Source organism: Urocitellus parryii, chromosome 3 (assembly GCF_045843805.1).
Source record: "Urocitellus parryii isolate mUroPar1 chromosome 3, mUroPar1.hap1, whole genome shotgun sequence".
NCBI classification, from domain to species: domain Eukaryota; kingdom Metazoa; phylum Chordata; class Mammalia; order Rodentia; family Sciuridae; genus Urocitellus; species Urocitellus parryii.
Genome location: NC_135533.1, coordinates 210,140,354 through 210,151,706, shown reverse-complemented (window position 1 = coordinate 210,151,706; position 11,353 = coordinate 210,140,354). Strand labels below are relative to the sequence as shown.

Here is an 11,353-nt window from a genome sequence, read left to right as displayed (position 1 = left end):
AAAGTCAATAGCATCATCCAAAGGATTTCCTTTTATTCAACAATCCTGAGTGGAGTGTTACAATCTCCATTTTGTAGATTTGTAGACTAAGGCACATAATTGAGGTCACACAATTAAGAGGGGGCTAAACTGGGATTCAAACTCAAATCCAAACTTGTTCCCAAGCCTTAGTTCTTTGTTCTTCTGGGCTTAGTTTTTTGTTCTGCTGACTCTGCTCTATTCTATACAGCGTGTCCAGTTTTTCACCAGGGGCTGGAAGGCCTTCCAGAGGGCAGGCAGCTGGGCACACAGTGTGCCTCCACCCCGATATTTTTCTCCGAGGTTCCTATTCATGTCACTCACACAGGCCCAGGGCCCTTCTGGGGCCACACACCATTTGGAGTGGTCCTCTGTGGCATTGAAGCTTGGTCCACTTGGTCCAGGGAAGCTTATCTGGGTCACATCCAGAACGTGTTGGGTCCCTGAACAGTTGGAGGGCAGGGTGCCTCTAGAATTTGGCCAGAACTGGACCTGCAGGTTGCTGCCAAGAGCTGCGGCCAACCAGCCTGAATACAAGTCTGCAGAAAATAGAAAGAGGACATGACCAGGGGCAGGGCCAATGCTAGAGATTCCCTAGGTCACTCCCTGTCTCTGGGCTCAATTGTCAATTCTCATCAACTGCAAGAATGACAACATTAACATTAATGGCCCTTACCAAAGACTTTATGTGCATCACTTCATTCACAACCATGCTTTAAGGTAGGCATCGGTGTTCCCATTTTCAGACAAGAAAACAGGCTCAGATGAAATCACACATCATACAGCCAGAAATCAAAATCTGAACCCTGATGGTTGTTTACCTCTCATGTGATTATGTCTGCCAAAGAAACCTGATCTTGGTTTGTTCTAAGCCGTGGCTACACCAGATTGCCCTTCCACAAAGAACACACCACCCCCAGCCTCAAGGCTTACCATCTCCAAACTTTCCAGATTTGGCAAAGCTCTGGAAAGCAGTCCCTGCCTGTGACATCAGTGTTACACTGCTGTTCCAGGGTTCTTGGGTAACATGGGAGCCACTGACCACTTTCTCCAGGATGGGGAGTTTCTGGGCAATGACACCATCCAGCTTGAAGTCATAGACCAGGGGGTAGGTGTAGGTCAGTTGCCCGCCTGGAAGACAAGGAAGAAGGAAACAAACAAACGTGAGGCTGTTCATTCCAACTTTTGATTGGGGAATTTGGACTTACCTTGCTAACTCTACTCACCAATCTCTGAGAACTGGGAAAGGGGAAAAGACACACAGAGGAGAGTCTGTCCATATGTTTGAGCATTATGAGGCCAGCTGTATGCACCAGAGGAGGCGGGTGGAGGGAAACGTGGCACGCTGTGGACCAGCCAAAAGCCCCCTTCTTGGTCCAGGAGCAGGACGCCTGAACCAGAAGAAAGGGATCAGGGGACTGCTCAAAGTATTCCCCCTCAAGCAAGATTATCTGCATTTTGCATGGGGTCTTGGAGAGAGTGTAGGTAGGGAACAGATACCCACCCTCCATGAGGTCAAATGTTAGCTTAGGAAAAAATGCATAAGGAAACAGGGCCCCTCCTTAGCTCCCAGACCAGGACTCACCTTTCGTATGCCCGCGGCTGGAAGAGTCCTGAACCATGCTGGAGTCAGGCGGCTGGTCATTGTAGAGCAGGAAGGCCAGCTGGGATGGGGGGTTGGGGGGAGAGAGGAGTAACCTAAAGGTTCCCCCCAGGCGCGGCCTCTCCTAGAGTCTCACACCCAGGTTGGGACAGCATCCTTCACCTGGCTAGTGTTGCCACGATACAGCGGCAGCAGGCTGCGGCCCACGGCCCCTGTGGAGCTGTTGATGGACCCCGCGCCGTCGCGCCAGCCCCCTGATTTGTCGTCCAAGTATTTGTACCGCATTCCCCTCCAGACCGCATCCCCAGGGTGGCTGTGGGCTGGCAGCTTGTAGACAACGAACCTGGAGGTTGGGGAAGGCACAGAAAAGGAGAAGGGGAAGAGAAGAAGCTCCATGCTTCATGGAACCACCCAGCAACGCCAGAGGCTCCCGGAGGCTCTCCCGCACCTTGTCCCCTCCCAGCCCCGTGGCCTGCTGGCTCACCAGTCCACAGGCTGCCCCGAGTCCCCATAGCAGCTCAGGGCCCCGGCAGGGACCCACAGCAGAGCGACCAGCAGCAGCCGATTCAGCTCTGCCATGGGGCTGGAATTGAGGAATCTGGGTTGAGACAGGGGGGAACCGGGTCACAAGTTCCTAGAGGCCCTTACTTCCCCAAACCTGGGCGGAAACATCTCGAGGGTGGAGACTCCGCCTCTGAGAACCAAGGCAGTGATTTGGAAAGGCAGCCTCCCACCCCCTGCAAGGGCGGGGCTCCCCTCCAGGCGGCGCCTCCCCGCAGGCCCGCCCTCCACAGGGCCAGCCGCGGCGCAGACTCCGCCTCTCACCACGCCCCCTTAGGGCGGGGCGGTCCGGTGCGCCGCCTCTGATGGGGCCTCTGTGGGAGTCTCGCCCCCGTTTCTCTCTGGGAGGAATCTCAGACCACTCTTCTTTTGGAACCCTCTCTAGCTTCCGCATCTGAATCAGGCACAAGTTTGGGTTTCTTCCACTTTCTTGCCTTGTAAGTTAGGCCCAGCTCTTGTCACCTATGTTCTCTTAAGGGGACTGATACTCCCCTTCTTCTGTTTTCATTCTGCATGTTTTCTCAGGCTCCCCCCCCCCCTCCACCGAGCTAGCTGAGTCACCTTGGATCGAGATGAGGTTTTGGGGCCGGTCTGAGGATTCTTAAATGGAGGGACACTGTCATTGTGAATGTCCCCAGAGCTCAAGACAGGATACAGGACGGTGCTTAGTCTTAGAAGTGGAAAGGGGATGACAAAGCCCTGCAGTGCCCGGAAGGCCCAGGTCATCCTTAGTGAGGGGATATCGAAGTTTAGATGAGGATGTGTACCCCCCACCCCATATCACCTCTGGTGGTACAACTTCCTTCCAGCTTCCAACACTCATAATCCAGTCAGGTCAACGAGGAAGCTTTATATAGGAAGGGCATTTTTATAGGACCCATAACCATTCCCCACTGATGTGGAGCTTCATGAGCATTGGCATGAAGCCCCTTTGCAGGCCCCGGGTCTCTGGGAAACCTCACACCACCCACCTCCCGCTGTCCAGGGCTTCCTGCAAGCTGGTCTGAGTCCCATTTATTTGATGGTCTGTTGTGCTGGGTCTGTGTGACTGTTAGATATTTCTGTGTGGCTCCCTTTGGTTGGAGACTCCCCTAGGTTTGTCTGTGTCAGTTCTTGATCTTTCCGTGGATTTGTGGAGTCCAAACAAGGGTCCTCTGTCCTTGGGAAAACAACCCTGCATGAATCCATTTTTTACATTCCCCAGTTCCTGGCAAGATCCAAGTACCAGGGCAGGGCTTAAAGGTGGCGCTTCATGTGCAAGGCTAGGTGGTCGGAGCGTGAAAAAGCACGCGGGCAGAACTGGCAGCTGAAGGGACGAAGTCCTGTGTGTTTCCGGAAGTGACGGGTCAGCTCATCAGAGCGTGCAAACTTCCAGCCGCAGCCATCCCACGAGCAGGCATATGGCTTCTCTCCTAAGGGGCAAGGAAGCTGTGAGTGCCACTGTCTGACCCACCCTGTCCCTGGGTCTGCTGCATCAGGTAACATCCCTTTTCTCAGCCTGGGCCAGAACTAGGGTGGGGCAAGTGAGGTATCTAGGGTATAATACTAAAGGAACACTCATTTTCAGGGGCCTGCCGGTGTATGCACCCTTCTTCTTCCTCTATACCTCCAACTGGCTCACACACTCTCTCATTTCCTGGGCCCAAGCCTGCACCCTACACCATTGTCCTCACTTCCTGTGCCCTAGTACCCTGTCCTAGGACAGCCCCAACCCCGTCCTTCTGTCTTGCCTCCAATAGTCCAGGCCCTTTCTTGCACCAGGGAGCCCTTAGCAGCTGTGTAACCTCGCCCCTGACCTTGGTGTCTGAACCCTGAAATTCACCTCCGTGTTCCAGGCCTTGTGTCCAGTGGTTATGATCTCCTCGCTGCACTTGAGGGACAGTATACACTTGGCCTAACCCTTGTCTATCACTCCCGGGACCTAACTTCTTCTTTTTGTTGTTGTTGTTGTTGGTGGTGGTGGTGATGGGAATTGCAGCAAAGGCCTTAAGCATTCCAGACAAATGCTCTACCACTGAGTCACATTCCCAGTGCCTTTTTATGCCTTTTGTCTCTCAGCTCTCCCCTCTTCCGCTCTAGACCTGCTTGGAAGTTGAGGCCTTTCCCCAGTGAGTCGACCCTGAAACTGATTATACCCATCTTATCCTGCCACGAGTAGCCACGCCTCCTACTCGTCTGGTTCAGCCTCAACACCAAACAAACACGTGCCTGGAAACACTGGCCATGGCCTCAGTGATTCTGGCATTCCAGATTGAACCCTCCCCACAGTCCCTCCTCTAGCTGCACCCCTCGTCCGGACTTCTGCCCCTCCGACCAGCCCTGGCGCAGCTCTTACGGGTCGGCCCCCAGTACTGAAACGCTCCCCCAATTTTCCAGGCCCTTTTTCTGCCCGGTCCTCCTCCAGCGTTGGTGCTGTGCTCTCTGGCTCTGCCCAGAAAGTTCCAGATCTCCTCCCCGCTCACTCGGCCCCGCCCCTTGCTGTGACTCTGCTTGTAGCCCTGCCTCTGCCGTCCAGAACCTGCCCTCTGGCCTGCACTTCGCCTTTAGCCCCCGCGCCCTTCTTAATTTCTCGCTCTGCGGCGGGGCTCTGCTCTGGGGTCCTGTCGTAACCCGGCTGCGCGCCCGGGCCCCGCCCCCTTACCCGTGTGCGTGCGCAGATGCGCCTTCAGGTGGGAGCTCTTGGTGTAGCTCTTGCCGCACCCCGGGTGCGCGCAAGTGTGCGCAGCCTGCCTCTTGTGCGTCCACGGTCGCCGACCGCGCTTTGATGGAGCGACGTCTGTAGTTACTCCTGAGTCTCCTGCGGAGCCCCCGAGTCCCGTGCCCACCGTCCCGGGTCCCAGGCAATTCAGATAGGATGGGGTCGCGACGGGGGCAGGCGAAGGCGCCGGGAGACCAGGGAAGAACTGGAAGTGCCCTTGATACTGCGGCGCTGGGTACAGCGCGGGATACCCCGATAGCAGCCCGTAGGGGGCGCCCGGAGCCGCGGGCACTGAAAACCCGGTCCGCGTGAAGTAGCTACCCGAGGAGCCCGCACCTGACCCTGGGTACACTGGCTGCAGCTGCAGTGCCTTGGGCTCGGGGGCTGGGGCCAGGGCTGGTGCCACTAAGGGGTTGGGAGCTGTCGCCCCCTGGGCAGGGCGAACCCAGACTGCCTGCTCCTCGGAGCCCAAGAGCCCAGCCGAAAACTCCGAGCCGCCGGCATACGGGCCCAGAGTCTCAGGCGGCGGTGGGAATTGCGCCCCGGGGCCGTCACTGGACGTCAGAGCACAGGTCCGGGGCTCACCGCCCGGCTCTGGGCCCGGAAAGTTGGTGAGCAAAAGATTCAGGTCCCAGTCGGCGGCCGCGTCCTTCTCATTGTCCTCATTCTCCCTAGGCTGGTCTTCTGACTCCATGCCCACGTAAAGGTGTGGCCCCATGTGGTCGGGGGGACCTGGACCCATGTCCTGTGCCTCCTCGGAACGCCACCACTGGAGAGGGAGCGCACAGCTTGAGACTTGAGCAGACACCGCGGGGTACTTTACCCAGGGACAGTGGCTGGCCAGAGGCTTCTGAAAGGGGACTTGTCTGACTGTCATACCCCAAACTACCCCCCCTAACTCTCCTTCAGCTCCAAAGACAGAGGTCCATAGGTCTGTCTGGAGAGAGAAGATAAGACTTCCTTTATCTGCAGCCATATTCAGGATGGGGGAAGGGTGGTAGAACTGGGGATGGGAGGCTGAGTTGGGGAAACCCAGCCTTGACTCAGTTCCCCCCAGACCCTCCCTCTCCTTCCCCATCTCCCAATAAGATTAAGTCCCAAGGCCTGGAAAAACCCCAGATAGCTTTACTCTTTCCAATTGATATTGGGTTCATTGTTTGTCCTTCTGAGCCTAAACACACAAGGGGTTCAGCTCACACCTCAGTTTTCCATTTCAGAAATAGGCCCCATCCCAAACCTCAGAACCCCCTAGACCTGGATGGAGGAGAATACCACGGCAAAATGCAGGCCTAACCCTCCCCCCCAAAAACCTGTGGCCACAGCACTGACTTGTGGACAGCCCACCTGGATCCCACCTGACCCCACCTTAAGGAAGTCCTCCTGGGTGTCCGGGAAGGGGCCCAGGGTCGTCAGCGTGCTGATGGAGGGCAAGGCAGTCTCAGCTGTGGCCATGGCTGGCTGGTGCTCACCCTGCACCTCAGGCCTCCTCTCCCTTGGCTGCCTCGTGGGCTCTGAGGCTCTCTGGGCCCCTTGGAGGGCTCCTCTCAGCCCTCAGCTGATTGGCTGCAGCCCTTGATAAGGCACAGACAAGGCAGGGGTCACTGTTTCAGGGGAACGGACCTCACCTCCTACTGTTTGGGGCTGGGCCTGAAAGACTGATTCTGTTTTCAAAGCTAAGTCAGATGTCAGTGGTTGGGGGGGTTCCTGGGATTGAGGGTGCAGGTGCTGGGTAAAGAGGCACTGAGTCCTCAAAAAGGGAGAAGCTTAGAGGCCTGTTCTCAGTTTACCTTTCTGGAGAAAGGGCAAGTGACAGAATGCATATTCTGGGAAGGGGCTGTGGGACCCCCTTGTTCCCCAATAGGACTCTGCAGCCCTTCCCCTCCCCAATAAACAGCAGCAACCGTGCTGATGGCGGGACTTGGCACGAACTCCCTGCCAGGCATTATCAGACACACCAGATGTCGGAGGTTGCTATCAGGTGGGGGCCCAGAACACCCAGAGCTGTGTCCCCAGTGAGGGGGAGGGCTGGAGGTTGGGTCTGCAAACTAGCTTGGTTTCATACTGACTGGGATGTGAGCTCTCAGGGTCTGAACCCTGTGGTGGGAGGGAGCCCCTGCCAATCAGCCAACCATTGCCTACCACTGACTCTCAGTGGGCACTGCATGGAACTATGGGGAAGGGGAGGCTGGTGCAGTTACAGTTGTTTCAAGGTGATGGGGGCAGGGATGGGATGTTGGATCAAGCAGGAGACCCAAACCCTGGCTCTGGGCCTGGCCACTGCTCGATGAATGAACCACACTGAGGTTCTGCAAGAGAGGCCTCCACTCTGGTGCCTCGGGAGCTTGGATAGGCACACAACCTCACGCCCCAGAAACAGTTCCTAGCTACACATAGCCATGCAATTACATAGTGACACAAGTTCCTGATCTCTTAGTCCAGGAAACCACACAGAAAGTAGGGTTTCTGTACATATACAGTCATCCTTCCATATCCACAGGGGATTGGTTCAGGACCCCCCTCCCAGATTTTAAAATTCACAGATGTTCAAGTCCCTTATACAAAATGGCACTATTTGTATAGAATCTTCTTACAGCCTTACTTTAAATCATCTTCAGATTAATTATAATACTTAATGCACTGTAAATGCTATGCAAACAGTTGTTGATACTATATTGCTTAGCATTGCACAATATTTACAGACACAGTCCTGAGATGCAGAATTCATAATGACAGGTGCTGAAAAAAATCCCAGTTACACAATCCCACTGATACAGTTTGGCCACAACCAAGTAGACAAACGGAGATTCCTGGGTATGTTGTTATTATAACTATTGACGTCGCACAACCCCCTAAAACAGAGGTGGCCTCAGACACAAAAAAATAAAACGTAGTTGCACACAGATGTCCACAAACATAGTGATGGAGTCATGCACACAACCATACATCATAAAATCACAGACATCCTCCCCAAAACCTGCACTTTAAATAGCACACTACCTGCCCCAGACACAATATGTAGCCACAAATTTAGAGTTACCATTGCCAAACCATAGGGGGCGCAAGCAGCCAAGCACAGGCAATCACAGGGACATGGAATCAAACATCCTAATACAGCACACAGCTTCACCCAGACACGGATGTGTCACCACAGACCAGTCATAGTGTGCCATAAACACATCACACAAAAAAGACAAAAAAAAAAAAGCTGGGCACGGTGGCGCTCGCCTGTAAGCCCAGTGGCTCAGGAGGCTAAGACAGGAGGATTATGAGTTCAAAGCCAGACTCAGCAATGGCAAGGTGCTAGGCAAGTTAGTGACACCCTGTCTCTAAATTTATATATATATACACACACACACACATATATATATATATACATACATACATACACACATACACACACAATAATAAAAAAAAAATTTAAAATTTGCATACCCTGGGGTAGAAGGGAAAGACAAAAAGCAGGGTTGGTACAACTACTGGGATGGCTGTAATTTTTTAAAAATGGAAAATAGCCAGGCATAGTGGTGCACACCTGTAGTCCTAGGTACTTGGAGGCTAAAGCAGGAGGATCACTTGAACCCAGGGCTTGGAGACCAGCCTCGGCAACACAGCCAGATGCCATCTCAACAATAAAATATAATAGAGCTGGAGGTGCAGCTCAGGACCAGAGTGCATGCATAGCATGCCCAGGGCCCTGGGTTAAATCTCCAACACTGTGAACTAGATAATAAAGAGAATTATAAGAACAAAATGGAAGTGTTGGTGAGGACGTGGAGAAATCAGAACCGTGGGAAATCACACTGTTGGTGGTACAGCCACTATGGAAAACAGGTGCTTTTTGCTTATTTTGTTTTGTGGTGGGGGATTGAACCCAGGGCCCCACACACTGAACTACATCCCCAGCCCTTTTTGTTTTTTGAGACAATCTTGCTAAGTTCTTGAGGCTGGCTTTCATGAACTTGCAGTGCTCCTGCCTCAGCCTCCCAGGTTTACAAGTATGTGCCACCCCACCCAGCTGGAGAAGTTTATTTATTTATTTATTTATTTTACTTCATTTATTTTTCTGTGGTGCTGAGGATCGAACCCAGGGCCTCACACGTGCTAGGCAAGTGCTGTACCACGAGTCACAACCACAGCCCTGGAAAAGTTTGATGGTTCCTCAAAAGTTAAAAATGACCCAGCCAGCCAAATTGCATGCCTGTGCTAATGAATTTTACACTTTAGAATGGTTAATGTGATGTGTATTTCATCTCAGTGAAATAAACTGATTGTAACTGGAGTGGTTTTCTGGAGAGGAAGGCAAAGTTTCTCTTGGGGAGAGATCTCTGTTTAAGATAAGGCACTACACAGACATGTTTGGCTCTTCAAGATGAGGCAAGAAGACAGGGGTCTAGGGGTTAGGTGACATCTGGTTGGGAAACAAAGTTCCTTGGAGTGTGTGGCCAGGAAGAATGATAGATTTCTTAACAGCAGCAAGGTTTGAATCTCAACTTGGGTTTTCCAGCATGTATGTTGTCATCGCTCCTTCACCCCTAACGAGCATCAGAGAACTCCAACGCCGCATACCAGCACCAGGGAAGGAGGCTTTGGTGGAAAGGAGGAGAGAAGCCACTAGCTACAGGAGGAGGGAGGTGACCAGGAGACCTGTGTGGAATCCCAGGCATTTCAGGGTAGTGATGGATTTCCTGCTGTGTGGGAAGAAGGACTGGGACCATTTTATTTGGATATTAAGAGTGAGAAGGGGGCTGGGGATGTGGCACAAGTGGTAATGCGCTCACCTGGCATGCGCAGGGCGCTGGGTTCGATCCTCAGCACCACATAAAAATAAAATAAAAAGATGTTGTGTCCATGGGGCTGGGGTGGTGGCTCAGTGGTAGAGCGCTTGCCTAGCATGTGTGAGGCGCTGGGTTTGATCCTCAGCACCACAAAATAAATAAATAAATAAATAAATATATATATATATATAGATGTTGTGTCCACCGAAAACTAAAAAATTAATATTAAAAAAATTCTAAAAAAAAAAAAAAAAGAGTGAGAAGGGCCCAGAAGGTGAGAGGGTCCAGGGGGACTTAGGCCCCAGACACTTAGGGATAGGCAGGCCAATAATCACATTCAGACACAATCCCACACTAAGTCAGAGAGGATGTGAGAAGCAGGGCCCACCAAATAACATCACTCTCTAGAGTGTCAATGTGGATGGCAAGGGCCCTGGTTAGACCCACTGTGACACTGAGCAAGGCCCTCCTGCTTTCTAGGCTTTCTTCAGTTGGTAAACAGGCAAGTCACACTAGGTGTGTCACTGTAAGACAGAGGACATCGTCAGGCACTCAATTCCCAGATTCAAATGCATGACATACAAATGCTCCTTAAAGAGACCTAGTAGGCTGTGGATATAGCTCAGTTGGTAGAGTGCTTGACTCGCATGCACACAGCTCTGGGTTCAATCCGTAGCACAACAACAACAACAAAAGAGACCTAATGAGTGCAGCTGCTCACTTAGGCACAGATGTATCACACCTGGGCACATAACCACACAAAACGGCATACAGATCGAATCACACAGATGCATATAGATACACAACCACAGACTAATACACAAATAGCAGTCATATGATCACAGAAATAAGGGCAGGGGTGTTGCTCAGTGGTAGAGTAAGTGTTTAGCATTCATGAAGGTGTGGGTTCAATCCCCAGCACCAAACAAACAAACCCCAAAGATAATAGCCACACCTGAAAAGAAAACCACTGAGTCTCACACACACAATCACACAGAATATCACTGCAAAAGCTTGTACACAGACAAGAAAGCACAAAGACATTCAGCTACACTACACTGACAGGCACAGTCACAGAGAGTTTACACCTGGACACAACCCCCAGTCAACTGAGACATAAATACCCACGGACATGACACAAGCATTATCGTAATCACTCTGACACAATCATATACAGATTCTGGTCATCTCAGAATCACATGTCCACAGGCCAGGCCCAGTGACTCAGGAGGCTGAGATTAGAGGATCACAAGTTCAAGTCCAGCTTCAGCAATTTAGCAATGCTTAATTAATTTAATGAGAGCTTTTCTCAGAATTAAAAAATAAAGGGCTGAGGATGTGTATATATATATACACATACACATGCATGCACGAGCGCGCACACAAACGTATTTGTAAAGCCAACTATTAATAGGATTATACCTACACACAATTACAATTACAACCACAGAATATAAGCAGAATCATACGAGAGAAAAGCACAATCAATTCCACAGAATATACACCAATGCAGAAATAATCACAGAAACGCACAGTTACAATATCACACAAATTTCCAGAGAAACACAATCCCATACACACAGCCGCTAAAGCAGAATCCAAATGCACCATCCCAAGTCTCAGAACGCCACAAACATGCATACAGTCAGTCCCACCTACACACAGATGGCACACTCGGGCACAATCACAGCAGACGCA

At 51.8% G+C, this 11,353-nt stretch overlaps 2 protein-coding genes across 2 annotated transcripts; both read right to left on the bottom strand.

The window, feature by feature from the left end:
* Positions 1 to 35: 35 nt before the first annotated feature.
* Positions 36 to 2,312, bottom strand: Dnase2 (deoxyribonuclease 2, lysosomal). Its single transcript, XM_026399783.1, has 6 exons — positions 2,106 to 2,312; positions 1,784 to 1,964; positions 1,604 to 1,682; positions 1,245 to 1,409; positions 952 to 1,149; positions 36 to 557 (listed from the first exon to the last, which is right to left on the bottom strand). Exons 1-6 carry the CDS (start codon positions 2,198 to 2,200, stop codon positions 217 to 219), a joined length of 1,059 nt encoding a protein of 352 aa, XP_026255568.1. The 5' UTR covers positions 2,201 to 2,312; the 3' UTR covers positions 36 to 216.
* A 1,106-nt stretch (positions 2,313 to 3,418) lies between these two features.
* Klf1 (KLF transcription factor 1) lies at positions 3,419 to 6,347 on the bottom strand. Its single transcript, XM_026399857.1, has 3 exons — positions 6,246 to 6,347; positions 4,824 to 5,649; positions 3,419 to 3,594 (listed from the first exon to the last, which is right to left on the bottom strand). The coding sequence occupies exons 1-3, from the start codon at positions 6,330 to 6,332 to the stop codon at positions 3,419 to 3,421; spliced, it is 1,089 nt and encodes a 362-aa protein (XP_026255642.1). The 5' UTR covers positions 6,333 to 6,347.
* Positions 6,348 to 11,353: the final 5,006 nt, after the last annotated feature.